Here is an 18,874-nt window from a genome sequence, read left to right on the forward strand (position 1 = left end):
CCTTGTAGTTTGGTCCGTTTCCCCCTCTTTTCATCCAACCAATGAACAATCAGCATTCGATTACTTGTGAAACATTGGTAAAGGTGTTCACAAATAAATGTAGATGTGTTGAACTATGCCTTCAAGAAAGAGAGAAACATTTCCAACACAGACTGTGGTGTTGATGAGGACACTATATTTAATTGTAATTAACATAATTGTTTTAATTGTAATAATGTTGAATCTCATCTCTCAAAATAACTACAGCCAGTAGCAGTGAATTGTGGCCCCTAGGTTATACAGTGATATGAATGTGCTGCCAACTTTACACGCCCTGCAAGGTGAGACATAAGGAGTTCGTCACTGCAGAGAGACTTTGTGGATGCATTGTATTACATGAGATCTACGATACATAGGCCGAGGAATGGAAGTACTCTTTTGGTTTATAGTGGTCTCGAAGATGTCGTAAGTGTTGTGCTGAAACTAAATCATTTAAAATATTTTTTTTTGTGTAGCCCTGGTGGTTTGTTTTCTTTATTTATATCATCAGCCACTAAGCCTTATTTGTGAGAACGGTGGACTTCTGTAAGATGTACTAACACAGGTATGTTAAAAGAAGAGTCTTCTGTGAAGTACCTGTGTCATGTACAGTTTGTATAGTGTATTTTATGATAGATAGGAGTTTTTAGGAGTATAAAAGTTTCTAAGAAATAGAAACAAATTATGTAGTCTAAAAATTATGTGAAATGTAATAGCAGTCATGGAGGCATCTGTTCCATCACTCACATTAGGTGCCTGCAATCCTTTCAGCACAACTGTATTTGAACTCCTGGTGTAGGAGCTGAACCTCCAGTGCAGACTTAGTTCTTTCCATTTTCCACAGCTCCCTTTGTGTTTTTATGTTGGTTTCATATTTAGCATGTTTCAGCTTACCTTCTTTTCTTGTTTTAATTCACTTTGTGTCATTGTTGATTTAAGGTTTTTATCCCTTTTTAACTTTTTTTACCTGTCCCTTCTTTCCACTGAACCTCTTTACAATTGTCTTCACTTCTTATGTAGTGAAGTGGTACAGTGGTTAAGTCAGCTGACTAGGCATTCAAGGGATGGGTATTCAAATCCCCATCCAGCCTTACAGATTTAGTTTTTCCATGGCTTCCTTTTAAAGGATGCAACAAATTTCCTTCCCTTCCAAGCTTGTGCCCCATCTCTGATCATCTTGTTGTCAATGAGACATTAAACATGAGTCTTCTATAAGAATTATGCTCCCAATATTTACATAATTCAAGAATATAGTATGCACCAGATGCCATAGGAGGGAGTATGTTCATTGCAGTTTACAAAAATATTGTCTCTATAGAGTTCAAAATTGAATGTGATAGTGAAGTTACCTGGTCACTTACAATAGGTCTAAGTGAAAGCAGGTTAATCGTTGGAAGTTTTTACCAGACACATGATTCTGCTGTGACAGTTCTAGAGACGTTCAAAGTAAGTCTATGGTCAGTAGCATGCAAACACTCACATCATGCTAAACTAGTTGGAGGCACCTTTAACCTACCAAGTATAGTCTGGGACGTCTATGAATTAATTGCAGGAGGCACAGACACACAGTCTTACGAAGTACTTTTAAATACCGTTTTCCAAAAACTGTCTTAAGCAGCTAGTTTGAAAGCCCACACCCAACGGAAATATCTTATACCTTGTAGCTATAAACAGGCCGGACTTTATAGACTGCATCAGTGTAGATATGGGAATTAGTGATCATGATATTGTAGCAACAATGGTTACTTAAGTTAATCGATCATTCAAGAGACGTAGGAGAGTGTTTCTGCCAGAAAGAGCAGATGAGCACCTCACTGACCCACTGAACTGACATTGGTTAGTTCTGGTATGATGGTCGTAGAGAAGTAATGGGCAAAGTGTGAAAAAAATTGTAAATGATCTCTGGAGAAGTATATGCCGAGTTAGTGGGTTAAGGGCAGAAAAGCCCCTCTGTGGTTTAACAGTGAAATTCAGAAATTATTCAGGTAGCGAATGAAGACAGGCAAAGGCTAATAGTTACTCATGCGTCTGTGCAAAGACCGATGTGTGAAGAATACAACTACTGCCACCATCATGCCTTAGCAAAAGATCTGGCCAAGAACCTGAGAAATTTCTGGCTCTGTGTAAAATTGCTAAGTCGGTCCAAGGCTTCCATCCATTCACTCATTGACCAGTCTGTTACGGCAGTAGAAGATAGCAAAACAAAAGCCAAATTTTAAATTTCGCATTTGAGAAATTGGTCATGCAGGAGAATCATACGCACATAATGTCATTTGACAATCGTGCAGAGTCCCATCTGGACAGCATAGTAATTAGTGTCCCTTTCATAGAGAAATAACTGAAAGAGTTGAAGTCAAATATGTTGCTAGGTCCAGATGGAATCCCAGTTCAGTTTTACAAAGAAAACACTACAGCATTGGTCCCTTACTTAGCTTGCGTTTATTGCTATTATCTCGCAATGTCTGCAATATCAGTTTACTGCAGAATTCTCAATCACATACTGTGTTCAAATATAATAAATTTCCTAGAGGCTGAAAAGCTTATGTCCACAAATCAGCATGGTTTTAGAAACCATCGGTAATGCAAAACTCGCATTGCCCTTTTCTCATATGATATACTGCAAACTATCGATGAAGTGCAACGGGCAGATTCCATATGTGTAGATTTCCAAAAAAACATTTGTTACAGTGCCCCACTGTAGTGTGTTAATGAAGGTACAAGCATATGGAATAGGTTCCCAGATCAGATGTGTGAATGGCTCAGAGACTTCTTAAGTAACCCCCAATATGTTGTCCTAATTGGCTGGCAAGTGTCATCAGAGACGTAAATCTCAGGAGAGCTCCAGAGAAGTGTGATAGGACTACTGTTATTTTCTGTATACATAAGTGATAAGGTGGACAGGACAGGCAGCAACTTGTGGTTGTTTGTTGATGATGCTGTTGTGTACAGGAAGGTGTCAAAGTTGAGTGGTTGAAGGAGGATACAAGATGACTTGGACAAAATTTATAGTTGATATGATGAATGGCAGCAATCTCTAAATGTAGAAAAAATGCAGGTTAATGGAGATGAGTAGAAAAAAACAAATCTGTAATGTTAAGGTAGAGCATTGGTAGTGTCCTGCTTGACACAGACACATCGTTTAAGTATCTGTGTGTAATGTTTGCAAAGGGATACGAAATGGAATGAGCGTGTAAGGGTTGTAATAGGGAAGAAAAATGATCAATTTCAGTTTATTTGGTGAATTTGGGGAAAGTGTGCTTCATCTGTAAGGGATAAGGCATGTAGTATGCTAGTGCGACCTAGTCTTCAATACTTCTAGAGTGTTAACAGATGAGCACCAGGTCACATTAAAGGAATACATCAAAGCAATCCAGAGGGGAGCTGCTAGATTTGTTACCAGTAGGTTCAAGCAACATGCAAGTATTATGGAGGTGCTCAGAGAACTCAAATGGGAGTCTCTGGATGGAAGGCGATATTCTTTTCGATAAACAGTATTGAGAAAATTTAGAGAACCGACATTTGTAGCTGACTGCAGAGCAGCTCTAGTGCTGTCAGCATACATTTCATGTAAGGACCATGAACATAAGATAGGAGAAATTAGAGTTTCTTTGGAAGCGTATAAATAGTAATTTTTGCCTCGCTCTATTTGAGAGTGGAAGAGAAAAGGAAATGAGAAGTAGTGGTACAAGGTACTTTCCATTACTCGCTGTACGGTGGCTCATGGAGTATATGTGCAGATGTAGATGGAGAAAAAACTACTCAATGACAATAAAAGTTTTTAGAATTTACCACATGCTTTCACTATGTGTAAAGAAAAGTTTTACATGTTGAGTGAATGTTGTCAATGGCAGATTCCATCTCAAATTAGAAGTGGTTGAACCAGTCACAAAGCAGGTTTTGAATGTTGTCATGATGATACTAACCCACTTCCTTTGTTGTCTCAGTTGGATGAATTTTATCTTTACCATCTCCGAATGTAAGTCTTAGCTGCTACATTTCTTATTGGCATATTCACGTAACTTACGTTCCTTAAGTGGCTCTTCTCATTACTGTCTAGGATGGAATTCCTTTTGAATTCATAATATTTTAATAGTAAATGTTTCTTTGTCCGTATAATTATTTTGGTTTTAACTGTGAGTGATAGGCGAGACTTTACTTCACTGGCTCCCCTCTTTTGTCATGTATATAATTGGAAGAAGGAAGGAAACAAAAAGCAACTCGTATACTTTAAATTACTCTGGCCTGATATTTTAGAAGAAAGTGGGCATGTATTTCTGGAATGTCTAGTCATACATACAGTATTGTTCTAGAATGGACTCAGATTTAATACTTGAACAATAAATCTTGGCAAACAAAATATTATTTTTTGACTACATTATTTACTTTCATCCGAAGTATAAGTAACATTCTAGACACATATGTTAACGTGCCTTAAAATAATATCTAGTTTCGAAATGATGATGATGATGATGATTCTCCTCTTCCATACCTTTCAGTTGTTGTCTGACTAAAGTGATTAATGCACTAAGGTGACAGAAGTCATGGGATACTTCCTAATATTGTGTCATCCCCCCTCTTGTCCAGTGTAGTGCATAAACTCGATGGAGCATGGGCTCAGCAAGTCATTGGAAGCCTCCTGCAGAAATATTGAGCCTTGCTGGCTCAATAGCTGTCAATGATTGCGAAAGTGTTGCCAGTGCAGGATTTTGTGTATGAACTGATCCCTCGAATGTGTCTCACAAATTTTCGAAGGGATTCATGTTGGCAATCTGGATGTTCAAATTATTCAATCAAATTGTCTAGAATGTTCTTCAAACCGGTTGTGGCCCAGTGACATGGCATGTTGTCCTCGATAAAAATTCCATCACTGTTTGGTAACATGATGACAGTGAATGACTGCAAATGGTCTCCAAGCAGCCGAACACCCAAAGGACCCAGTCCATTCCACGTAAACATAGCCCACACCATTATGAAACCACCACCAGCTTGCACTTGCACAGTGCCTTGTTGACAACTTGTGTCCGTGGCTTTGTGGGGTCTACGCCACAGTCAAACACTACCAACTGAAATCAGGACTCATCTGATCAGGCCACAGTTTTCAAGTCATCGATGATCCGACCGATATGGTCATGAGTCCAGGAGAGGTACTGCAGGCAAAGTAGTGGTGCTAGAAAAGGTGTTCGCTTTGGTCGTTTGCTGCCATAGCCCATTAATGCAACATTTCGCTGTTCTGTCTGAACAGATGTATTCGCCATATGTCGCACATTGATTTCTGCAGTTATTTCAGACAGTGTTGCTTGTCTGTTAGCACTGAAAACTCTACGCAAATGCCGATGTTCGGTTGTTAAGTGAAGGCTGTCCTTGGTGAGAGATAATGTCTGAAATTTGGTATTCTCAACATGCTCTTGACACTGTGGACATTGGAATACTGAATTCCCTAACGATTTTTGAAATGGAATATCCTTTCATTTCCTCTCATAAAGACGTTTTCCACAAAGGTATCACAGTGTACCATTCACTGAAACACAATGTTATTAATTACATAACACAACATTGACTTTGAGTACAGGATCACAAACTCATCATCTTGCTGGAGTTGTCAGAAAACAATTGATAACCAAGTAAAAACATAACACAAAATTGACTTTGATTCTCCTGTACCATTGCCCAGAAGAAGAACATTCAGAGGTGCTCAAAGTGGTGACCCTGGACACCAATACACTGGTGCACTCGTTGAATGAAAGAATTATTTCCTGCTTCCAGTGTTGCCTGCTGAAGAGAATTACAAGTAAGCATGATTCATTTTTGTGTGTCCTCTGGAGTCGTTGGAATATCGCAATAGACAATGTCTTTAATGCATCCCCAAAGAAAAAAGTACAGAGGATTTAAATCAGGAGACCTAGCTGGTGGCCAAGTAACTGTTCCTCCTCGACCAATCCATCTGGCAGGATACTTTCGGTTCAGAACACGACGTGCGCACAAGGCATTAGGTGCTGGACATCCATCATGTTGATACCACACAAGCATTCTGGTTCTTAGCGGCACTTCATCCAGAAGCAGAGGTAGAATTCATCTGAGGAAGTTGACATATGCTGTGCCGTTTAGACTACCATTGATGAAATACAGGCCAATAATTGTAGTACCAAGCATGCCACACCAGACATTAACTCCCCATTGACGCTGATGTTTCACCTGTCTAAGCCATCATGGGTTGTCGCTGGACCAATAATGCATGTTCATTGTATTTACCTGTCTTTTGTTTTAGAAGGAACATTCATCGGTAAATAGAACATTAGAGAAGTAGTTTGGGTTGACGAGGATTTGCTGCTGTGCCCACTGACAGAACTGTACACGATTCTGGAAATCATTCCCATGCAATTCTTGATGTAGGTGTATGTGGTAAAGATAAAACCGGTGACGTGTAAGTACATGAGCACACTGGTTTTAGGAATTCCAATCTCACGTTTAGGCTATTGTGTGCTCTCATGTGGATACATAGCAACGGAAGCGAGAACAGTAACTTTGGCAGCTTCGTCTGTGCAAGTGCTATGACGATTGCTTTGTCGTGGGTTGAAACTTCTGGTTTCCTGAAGCATCACAACGAGACGAGAAAACATCCATCGGGAAGGTGGGTTCTTGTAAGGATATCACTCTCTGTACAGTTACGCTGCCTGCATAGCATATCGCCTACCTTCAACAACAACAATAAAAGAAACATTATGTCGATTTAGTTTGTAGGAAGGACCAGCCTTTGCTGTATGCCTACTCTACACAACAGTATTTAAAAGGACTAAACTACTGTACTAAATGGACTCGTACATAAGAAAACATTATTGCAATTACTGTTCTGCTAACTTACATTCCCCATATATGAGTAGCATTTCTACTTTCTCTTCTTTGGCATGCATTCTACTCGCACAACTCTTCAGCTGACGATGGTTGACGGAATGACGGGTGTGCATTCTGCTTATGTTTACATTTGTCCTCTGTATCATCAGCACGTGGATGTGTTCCACTACTCTGAGTACCTGCACTACGCGCTGGGAGTGTCAATTTTTATGTCGTGTTATGTAATTAATAATGTTGTGTTTCAGTGAATGGTACACTGTGATACATTTTTGAATAGGTCTTTAGGAGAGGAAATGAACTACTGAACAAAAAAATACAGGGTGCCGTCATACCGCTGTTCATATCTTTGTAATTAATTAAAAAAAAAAAGCTACAATGAAAGCAATCATGCTTATTTGTGCCCCCCTGATGGCTAAAGAACATTTGCTTGAAACATTTTGTAATATGCATCTGAGACCAAGCCATGCACAAGATACAACCCTTTTTTTGGATGACCCAAACTTTACAAAAACTTTTATGTACCTTTGCATGTATATATTCACATACATGTGTCACCGACATTTTGAGAACAAAGTGTGTATTAAAAAAGTTCCACATGGTTGTCATTTATAAAACAGAAAGCTCCCCGATGGGTTGTCAAATGAATAAAAGGTAAAAGAGCAACAGTACAGTTAAAACTATATGCCATGTCAACGATCTCACCTGGATGAAACTGAGGCACTGCAGTACCCTTGTGATTTGTTTTGAGATACATTGCCAATAGAAATGGATATGAGTCATCCTTAATAGATGAATCATATAAAACAGTTAGAAGGAATAAGATTAAAAATTAACCACATTTGCTGGTTGAAATAAAGTACATACCAATGACCTACCAAAAAACTGTCTCAGACAAGATTGAAAGAAGTCTTCAGAAAACAAATATTGAAGTGGCCTTTACTACTGATAATAAGTTACAATTTAAACTTCGCCAAGATGAATAAGCAAATCAGGTGCGTACAGATTACATTTGGGTGGTGTTACAGCTTCTGTGTAAGTCAGACCAGTAGATCCTTTTTTTGCAGGATTTCGTGAACATACAGGTAATCGTAATAAAACAGCTTTTGGTGAGCATTTAAAACTTTCCAACTGTGCAGTCCATGACATTGGACACAGTATGAAAATATTATGTAAAGGTAAAAAATCTTAATATACTCAAAAGTTTGCAAATATATAGAAGCTGGAAGAAGCATAGTCAATGCATTTTGAGTGATCACTTATAAGCAGGAGACCACAATTTCTTTAATATTTGTACCTTTGCATGTATATATTCACATACATGTGTCACCGATCACTCAACTCCTTGCTGTTCCTTCACAGCACCTATATCCAATCTACTATCAGACTCACCACTTTACTTCCCCAACTACCATCCTCTACTGCCCCCACTCCCATTTTTTTGTTTTTTCACCCCCTCCCCAAACTTCCACTCCCCCCCCCCCTTTTCCTCCCTCCTTCCCCCATCCTCCCCTTCCCTCCTCTCCTTCCCTCCTCTCCAAAATCAACATTACCCTATACACCACAGTATGTGATCTATGTCATAATTTTGAGTATTGTTGTTATGATTCGGCACCTGTGAGCTTGCTATATATATCTTTAACTGTATCTTGCTCATGATCCAACTTTTCCTCCTGTTTCACAGTACCTTATATACCACCTTTCAGTGCTTCCAGAACTTTTCTTCTAGGTGTTTACAGAGATAATCATCCTGGATGTAAAATATTTAGGAGAATGAAATTCAAGTTTCAGCAATGACCTCAGTGCAGGATGATATGGTACATTGGAATTTACTACTATAATATGACATACAAACTATAACCCTTGGCTATACCCTAGGATTTTTTGTATGGTTTTCGTCTACTCCCCAAACACCACTTTAAATTACTTTGTACCAGCTCTGAGCACACAGATATACAATGCTACTTTTTTATCCCACTTTTAAGCGGTATTACTGAAACATGCCACTCCTTTAATCAGAAATGGCCTCCTCCTATAGGACTGCTTGTGAAGTGGTGTTCCCACTACACCACCAATAATAGTGTTACCTTGCTTATTTTAGTATAGATAGTGTGGTCATTTTAATATAATCTGTCCTTAGTTAAATATAGTTGGTGAAGACCTGTTAACATGTGTGTACTTATCTTCAGTTATATTGTGTTATCCCTATGTATAGATCCCCCCAGTGGGCTCGCCACTCTTTGGCGAGTTCGTGCTTGGCTACCACGGGGCCGCAGCCTTTGCAGCATCTTTTTCCTTCCATGCTGCGTGTATTTGTTTCCCTTCTCCACTCGTTCCTCCACTTTGGCATTTGATGTTCCTCTTTTTCTTCTTCCTCCCTGTGCACTCCTGAAGGCTGGCCCACTCATCTAGACATGTAACAGGTGACTGGTTAACGCGTAATTCCCAGCCCCGGGTTGACAGGTAGGGTTCGCACGTGCCCCCTGGTATAGGCCAGGCCCAAGGAGGGGTGATTGCCTGAGCTGCAACCTACCCAAATTGCTGATTGGTCCCTGTGTCAGATGTTTAGGAGGTGTGAGCTGGGGTGTGAACGCTCACCTAAGGCGGTTGCGCCTCCTTGTGAAGGGGCTCCCCACTGGAAGAAGCGTGCCATCAGGGACACTGCAAATCATGTGGGATTTTCTGGCAATGAGTCAATCATCTTCCCAATCAACATCTACGAAACGAAAACTGAATGAGGCTAACGATTCCAAGACCCTTCTTGCTGCACCACAGTTCCTCGTGATCTGATACACTGAAGACTGTCAGTCCTTCGCCATGGCAAACCAGTTTATTATTCAGAAAGATGTTGATGCAATTGCTGGCCCTGTGAAATTGTGCTCTCGTTTATGGAATGACACTTTGCTTTTTGAGACTACTCGTGATTCTCAAGCACAGAAACTGCTTGCTGCCTCGCTTCGTCACAGCTACCCTGTTCGTGTTGAGGCCCATAGAACTTTGAATTCTTCCCGTGGTGTAATTTACACCAGGCTGCTTGACAGTCTAACCTGGGCCGAAATCCAGTCTTTGATCAGGGTGTCATTGCCATCCATCGTGTAATGAAAAAGGTAGATTCCTCCTTAATGCCCACCCGCATTCTTTCTCTCATCTTTGATAGAGTGGTGCTACTGTCCAAGATCAAAGCAGCCTATGAAACTATCACAGTCCGGCTGTACAATCCGAACCCGATGCACTGCTACCAGTGTCATCATTTCAGCCACACTAGAACATCTCGTCGACACCCAGCGAAATGTGTAACCTGTGGTGAGGATGCGCACAAGGGCAAGAGGGCAGTTGTCTGCCCCCTCTACACTGTATTAACTGCAGTGGTGGCCATGCCACCTCTTCTCAGGATTGTCCCGTGTATCTTGATGAGCGAGCTGTCCAAGATATCCGAGTAAAGGAAAAAGTACCTTACCTAGTCGCTTGCAAGTTGCTGGCTAGCCGCAAACCCTGCGTTCTCCCATCTGGCAGCTATAGTTCTGTTCTTGTGTCCCTCGCACCATGGAGGACATGGCCACGCAGACATACGATGTTCAATTCAGCTCTGAGGTTTTGAAATTGCCCAGTGTTGAGGTAGCATTGCCATCCCCAATCCAGCTGTTCAACAAGCCTTCAAACCCTCTTCTCAAGGGACAAAGCCACCAGCTACACAAACGATAGGCTGGAAAGGACAGGAGTAGGACTCCCGTCATGATTTCTTCCGTTCCTCCAACTAAACAACACAAGAGTCTTCCTCTAACCGGAAAGGCTCTAAGAAGTCCACCAAAAGCAATCAGTCTTCTACTTCGCCAACTCGAAGATCCTCTTTGACAGTGTCGCCATGTGATACCTTAGTCCGGCCGGCCTTCGTGTTGCCGGTGCACACCACCAACCATTTTTCAGTGTTGGACTCCATGGACTGACCACACAAGCAAGCTGATGTGTTGTGGACCCTGTGGAGCAGGGTCCTCCTGCTTCTATGCCCTGTAGTAGCAACTCTTCACAGGCTGTCACTCGGCAGCCGTGCTGAGGTGACACCCTTACATCTCTTCCTCATCATGACTCTCCTCCAATGGAACGTTTGTGGCCTTTGGTCTCAGAAAGAGGATTTCTTTCCCCACTTTACCTTTTCCCTCTGTACTATTTATGTCTCTCTGTCATTCAAAGTCACCAGGGCACACTTCCTTCAGCTTATTGGGCATACACCTCCCCCCATTTTTTGCTACTCGGTGACATTAATGCACATCGTCCCGTTTGGGGTTCTCCCAGGACCTGTCAGACAGGTGCCCTCTTGGCTGACCTTCTTAACCAACTTAACCTCTTCTGCCTTAACAATGGAGCACACACTTTACTTTCAGATGCCTCACACACCTATTCCCATCTGGACCTATCCTTTTGCACTGCCCAGCTTGCGCATTGTCTTGAGTGGTCTGTTCTTTCTGATGCCTACTCGAGCGACCATTTCCCATGTGCTGTCTGTTCGCTGACCCCTACCCCATCTGCATGCACGCTCAAATGGCAGCTTACTAAGGGTGACTGGCAGCTTTACTCTTTTCTGGTGACCTTCAAAGAACAAGATATCCCCAGTTGTGATGTCCAGGTGGAATATCTCACAAATGTTATCCTTACTGCTGCAGAACGCTCCACTCCTCGCACTTCCTCTTTACCACATCGTATACCAGTCCATTGGTAGGCTGAGGCATGCTGCGACGCAGTTCGCGCACGGAGACGTGCTGTCCGCCTTTTTAACCAATGGCAAACTGTATTCATTATAAACAGATGGGTGCAAAGTGTCGTCGCGTTCTTCAGGATAGCGAAAGAGCTAGCTGGATTTCATTCACTAGTTCTTTTAACAGGGTGCTGACATTTCTGCCAAGGCAGCAGTCCTCATACCTCAGCCCACGAGTTCCTATATTCCCTCCAATGATCTCTGTGTTGCCGTCTGTCAGGAAGTGGTGTCTCTTTGACATCCCCAATGGTCCTCCCTTCACAGGAATTAGCTATGGCTTATTAAGCCCCCCCCCCCCCCCCCCCCCCCAGCAGCTTGGACAACCTCATCTCAGCCCTGCCGCTGGAAGGAGGTCATTCTGCCTAGTCTGCATATTTGGCACTGCCTTTATAGTGATCGTCATTTGATAAGTGGTGCCGCCCCACTACTTTATACACATACACATTGGGCCCAAGTTTTAACTGTCCACCACTTCCTGATGGAATGCTCATTTTGTAACCTTTTTCTTTCCTGGGTTTGCCGTCACTGAGTTATCGGTCATTTTAGCAAATGAAGCGCGTGCTGTCAACCTCGTTTTACTTTTTATCCACCAAAGGAATATGGGGAAGGCCATTTGTTTTTAGTTTTGGACCCTCATTTCTGTATGGTTTTTTTTTTTTTTTTTTTTTTTTTAGCCGTTTCTCCACCTGCCTGTTTTTAGCTGTCTTCTATTATGTCAACTGGGACTGACATATAGTCATTTTTGAACTCCTAACTCCTCTTTGTCTTCATGTTCTATAGTTTTGACTTAGGTGCGTAGGACCCCAGTTGCTTTTTGTGCCCTAAAGCAAAACAAAACCAAACCCATGTATAGATATTTAATGTTGCTGCTGTATACATGGTTCCAGATGTACTAAATAGGTCTCCCCCCGTCCCCGTCACACCCACCCCACCCATTTGCTGTGACCACATGTTTATATTATTATATGATTGCATTATTCCCCTTGACCACATGTTTACAGTGCTACATTATTGCATGCTATTGGTAATACCAAAAATTTATACTTTTTCCTTAAGCCGTTTGTCCAGTCACCATATTATGTTTCTTGGATAGTTTTATAAAAAAGGAAAAAAAATAGCATGTGTATATTGTGTTTTCTGTTTACCATTGTCTATGCAGTACTGTCACTGGTTCATCAAAATATGTTCATTGCTAACATTTCTCAGACCTGTCCACAGACAGCAGAACTCTTAATTCTGCATAACTGTCATGCTGCTCTTATGATTATGTTAGTTTATGCACACTATGGCATTAGTATATTAATATCTCCTTTCAGCACCATATTTTAACTGTTGATCTTTACAATCATACTGTAAATTCAATGTGACAAGCAAATGTTCCTATTCTTGTCATGGTAAATAACTTTTAACAATGTACCACCCCACTCCCCCTTTTCTTCCCCCCACTCATCCTCTTTGTGCCCCCTATCCCTGTACATTTACCTAACTCTGTAGGTTCCTTCCCTTCCCACCACCCCCCTTCCCTCACTGCCTCCTCCTCCCTCTTCCCCCCTCCCACTTTCCCCTCCCCCTCCTCCTATACTCCCCTACCCCACAGCCCCCCTTTCTCATGCCCCCTATCCTCCCACCCCCTCTCCTGCCATGTCCTCCCCTCCAGTTTTTGGATCTATTGTTCTATAGCGTGTACAATAATTTTTTGTATGACAGGGCTTGGATGGATTGGTGGGTATAGGATATGAATTGGAGCATCTCATGTATAGTGGGCGTGATCATTGGCTGTTGTAGTGTACTCGAGCGCCTTGTAGCACATAATGACAATACTACTGCCATCTGCATATATGCATATTGCTGTCCCATGACTTTTGTCACCTCGGTGAAATCAGGTTATATGCTCTGTATTCTGACTTTGGTCCTCACTTTTGTAAAAAACAAAATTTGAATATTCATACGATGATAAGGTTACTGGTAAAATGTTTATGTAACACATGATCTTTCTCAATCATACAGCATTGTGAAAATATCATTTTTCCCAGCTAAAAAGCTCTGGGAGCTGATTGCACCATGCTGTAAAAGAATGAGCTCTGTCGAAGACTTTCTGAATGATGTGGAACCAAACCTGGAGTATAATGTTGTGCCTATAACAGATCCGTATGGCCCCACAAGGACAGATCCAACATTACAGGTATTAAATTGATGTAATAGATGAAAAATATAATTTATCTCTAGTTATTATTTATCAGGACTAATATCAATGTCATTTTATTTAAAATACGTATAAAAAGTATACAGAGGAGTATGGTGTATCTTAATTACATCTTGTTTGTTTTCCTCTTTGTTGGAAAAATTCACGTTTAAGTCATAAGGTCTTGTCGTTTTTTTTTAAATAAAACGGAACAAAATACACAAAATCTGAAACTTCCGTTTGTCAACATAAACTTCCTAAAGGTATACATTTGTCACAATGTTGATATCATTTGACTAAAAAGAAATGTTTATAGAGTTGATATTTAATTGTTGTGAATAACAAAAAATTAGTGGGAGTTAGGTAATTGGCTGATCCCTAGTTAGTTAGTAAGGTGAGTGGTGACTGTAAGGAAGCAAATCAAATTTGTTTTGTGGAGAAACTCTCGAACTAAGAATGCTATATGGACAGGGGAACTACCTAAAAAATAAAAGAAAGCACAGATAACATTTTCAAGTTAATTAATGAAACGTCTTTTTAAATTTTAACAGCACCATGGGACCCTTTGGAACACATGAAGTTGATATTAAACTGCGGCTATAACGATATTTACCCACTGACGTCTTCTGTGTTTTGGTGGTAACCTGAAATTCAGTGATTCTGATGGGTGATTGTAGCTAGGTGCCTGTAAATATAGGTCTGTATGTGTGGGCTTACGGTAAACAGAATACCCCAGTGATCCACCCACTTTCCGGCTGATGAAGATGTCAAGAAATGTCAGACAGCTGCCCTTCTCCACTTCCATTCCAAATTTGATATTTTCACATATATAGTTCATATGCTGCAAAAATCATAACAGTTCTTCTGCACTGTGGGGCCACAAACTATGGGTGTCCTTCGAATGTTGGTGCACTGGTCAAATGTTGAGTCTGATGGAGACAGCCTTGCTAAGGAGCTGGAACACCTACAGTCTTTGTTCTAAAATAATGGATATTCTTCACATCAGATCACCACAGCTTTAAGGAAACAGGAACATGGATCACCAGTAAGATCAAGAGAAGAGGGAGCCATTCATGTCCAGGGCATTTGTCCCGTATGTTGGCAATATTTTGTTGAAATTCCCTCTAGGAGCCCACAGGTCTTTTTTTGGTCCATGTGGTGCATACAGGGTTTAATATTTTTTAAAATTTAAAAACCTCTCTCACACCGGCCTGATTTAGCTTCACTGATCAGGATAGTAAAAACATGCGTATATTAAGGGAATTTTCATTGACAAAGCAGGGTTATCACATTCACACAGTTCAATACTGTTCTATCCTGATTAAATTAAGCTTAACTTAAATTCCATAAGGCAGTGAAGCAATTTCGAAGTCTTAGTGCGACGAAAACTGTCAGTCGATCTCCTGGAAACATTTGTAATAATTATTAACTTTCGGTGATCACATGGGGAAGACCGGAGATCTGCTGGTAAGACCGTGTTAGCCTATTTATTTGAAGTAACTGGATATCTTGAGCATACAAAACGGCAGGTTCGTCCAGTGTAAATTAGACGTTCCCCACTGATCCCGTGCAACACAGCGAAGTAAGCAGACACTGTCAATAATAATAATAATAATAATAATCCATTAAATAATACGCGAACACACTTACTTTAGTTTAGTTCATGTATTAAATTCCTTCTCATACAGAATCTCATCAAGATGGCGACTAGCTCAACAATACATACATATACATCCTTCTTTCACGACTAATCAGCAAGAAGTCCCCTATTCTTTTCATAAGAGAAAACATAGATAGCAGAGAAGCTATTCCATGGAGTAAATGGACACTCCAAGGAACAATTGGGCTTGAAACTACTTTGCATTGATAATCGGTAAGATAAGAATAGATATTTCGAGATATGTACTGAGTTATATAATTTATAAAATTTCTGAAAATATCGTGGAGAGACCGCTGCAAGAGACATTACAAGGGTTCCAAGATATTGCAGCCTTCCTTCTCTCCCGGGCTGCACTCTCTTTCCCTTATCCACTCCTTCTCATCCTAGCTCCCCCCCCATTTCTGCCACTGTAGTTTCCTTTATGACAACCCAGCTATTCCCTTGGTTTCACTATTCCTTTTTGGTCTTGTTGCATGTCTCCAGGTGCGCACACGCACACACAAGACTTTTTCTGGTGCTCATTGGGGTTTGACCTCCCTTTCTAAATTTTTTTTCTGTTGTGTGAGCCATTTGAGGAAGAACTCCCTCCCTAGTATCTGGCATGGGTTCCTCGCCTCTATCCCACATGTAGTCTGTCCCTGTGGTGGGGCTGTTACGTACCCATCTGGCTGAGCCCCTGACAACAAAGGATCAACACTTCTTATACCTGAGCTGTAATCGCCTGATATATGCCTAGGAATGGTTGCTCGTCCTTTTGGGACGTTAGAACTCCCAACTACAATGCCAGGCGGCCCTTTCCATGTCTGGGTGGTGCCCACAGGGTACACCCCCCCCCCCCCTCCCCTCCCATTGTCGGAATGGGTGGTACCAGTGCAGAAACATTGCACATGAAGCATGCTAAGCTTCATACTTATGGCAGATCTTCCACAGCCATCTCTCCATAAAGAAACTGTTCTCCCTCTACTCTTACTTTTGCTTCCTTAACTTTTCCCTACCTGGTCACCGCCAGGGAGGAGGGCCAGGCACACCGGCTTCAGGCAAAATCCTTTCCCTGGTTTTTGGTTTCTTCCAGGAAAAACCGTGAGACTTTCACCACTACCAAACTGCTATTTTTTGTAGAACATAAGAAGATAAGTTTGGTGAAGTTGACTCCCTTAGTAAGATGCAATCTGCTTCCTTACTGATTAAAACCTCTTCTGCCAGTCAGCTGACTTCCCTTTGCACTTGGAAGTGCCTAGGAGATGCCCCAGTGAGCAATACTCCTCACCAGTCCTTAAACATGACCCAAGGCGATTATTTTCCACAGGGACCTCCTCCTTCAATCTGATGAGGAACTTGGGACTAATCTGGAATTATACGGCATTGATTTCATCAGGCGATTCCAGAAAGGTCCTAATGACAATCACGTTGATATTTCATCCTGGCCTTTCAGAGGGATACCCTGCTGAAAAAAGTCAAATTTATGGTTTACCATTGTGACATGGAGCCTTATGTCCCGCCTCCCATGCATTATGTCTTGGTTTTGGTCACATTTGTTACAACATGAGGCAAATGCTATTTGTGGTGACTGTGGCCACCCTGTCCAACTAACAACTCTCTGACCAAGTGCATGAACTGCTCCAGTCCTCATTCTCCTCGCTCACTGAATTGCATGATGTATAAAAAGGAAATTGGAAAACTTCTCTCCAGGGAATTACATTCTCCCTGGATAAATCTGGGAAATCTTAGGCAATTTCATAAATTATCAGGCAATTCTGCATTTTTAACCTAGCATTGAAATTGAATTTTGTTGAGTTTTATAAATCACAGATTGTAAAATACTTAGTATCTCAAAGTTTGTTGATTATTTTATGTTTAAAAACTGCTGTTTAACTACTGCTTATGGCTGGTATATAGCTCAGCTGAGAGGAAAGAAAAGTCATTAGTGTGGTGTCCTGTGCTGCCCACAACCCCACTCACCATCAATTTAACAGAAGCAGGAGCTTCCTCACATAATCTTCCCTCTCACACATGGAATTTTCAGGGTTTTTTTTTTTTTCCAAGTTGGAGTGGTCACCCTGATTTCGGAACTCAAAACTCTCTACTGTCTATCCTAGTTTGAGACTCAACAGAAATTCAACCCTATCCAGTCAGTACCTTGTAGTTGCATCCTTTCCTCCTCCTACCTCCTACTTCCTTCCTCCTTACCTCCGTCCAACCTGTCCCCCTTTCTTTGCCTCCTTCCTGGTGGTCTCCGTTCCCTCCATTCATAGAACCACTCTTTCTCCTCGGTCAGAGTCTTCTTTGGCACCCAGCAGGGATGGGGCTCCCTCTAGAAGCACCTGTCCCTGGCATCTCCAGGACAAGAAGCCTTTTACTGAGAGTTGAATGTGGAACCCAAGCTCTGTGTGCCACAAGGCTGATCATTCTCTTTCAGATACTGATATTGCTGTGACTTGCTCTCTTTGCGACCACACTTCCTCTGGCCCCCTGAAGGAGAATAAGAAGATCCACAAGTCTTGGGATGAGCCCCCACCCCACCCCTTCCCCTGACACCCAAGGGGATTTGTCCCCTCCCTCTCAATAAGGACCCAATCTTACATTCATGGATGTCACTCCGTCCTTACCGTTGACGCACTGACTCGGCACAATGACCGATTCGGGCCCATTCAATGTCCGTCCGACCTGTTGTACTATGTACTACCAATGGAACGGTAATGGTTACTATCATACACTTCCAAAATTGCAGTCTCTTCTTTCTCTCTTTTCTGTAGCTTGTGTTGTATTGCAGGAATTTCATTTTTTGATGAATATTTGTAGTTTCCTGGTTTCCAAGCCTTCTGCCAAAATCAGGATGGCAATTTCTGAGCCTTCTGTGGTGTCTCTACAGTGGTCGATATGTAGATTGTTAGTTCTTGGGTTCCTTTTTATACTGCACTGGAAGCAGTGGCCATTCGGACCTATGTAGACTCTGTGGTAATGATGTGCAATCTTTACCTTCCTCCAGACCAGTCTCCAACGCTCTCCTTCGACACTTCCCTCACCCTTTCCTTCTCCTTGAGGTTTTTAATGTCTATGACACTCTGTAAGGTGGTACTGTACTGCTAACCGGGGCAGGATTGTTGAAGACTTGCTGGCAGGGCTTGATCTCTGCCTCTACAACACCGGAGCCCTCACACACTTTAGGGTGGCACATGGCACTTCCTTGTCCATTGGTTTTTCCATCTGTAGCCCTGGATTCCTCCCCTCTCTTCCATGGTGAGTTCGTGATGATTTATGCAACAGTGATCGTCTTCTGATTGTCTTATTCTTTTCTTCAGCATCACTCACCTTCATCACTCTCAGGTAGGCCTTTAATAATGTGGATTGGGATGCCTTTTCCTCAGCTGCCACCTCAACAGCTACACGACAGCATTGATGAGTACATATGGAGCTTAAC

The 18,874-nt window shown here is 41.7% G+C and overlaps 1 protein-coding gene across 2 annotated transcripts in view; it reads left to right on the forward strand.

Moving 5' to 3' along the window:
- LOC124606622 (bifunctional coenzyme A synthase) overlaps positions 1-18,874 on the forward strand; it is a 143,172-nt gene that overhangs the window by 24,165 nt on the left and 100,133 nt on the right. For both annotated transcript variants that reach the window (XM_047138614.1, XM_047138613.1), the window contains exon 2: positions 13,648-13,796. In XM_047138614.1, coding sequence (XP_046994570.1) covers positions 13,648-13,796 — 149 coding nt within the window. The remainder of the gene's footprint in view (positions 1-13,647; positions 13,797-18,874) is intronic.

Source organism: Schistocerca americana, chromosome 3, assembly GCF_021461395.2.
Source record: "Schistocerca americana isolate TAMUIC-IGC-003095 chromosome 3, iqSchAmer2.1, whole genome shotgun sequence".
Classification (NCBI taxonomy): Eukaryota; Metazoa; Arthropoda; class Insecta; order Orthoptera; family Acrididae; genus Schistocerca; species Schistocerca americana.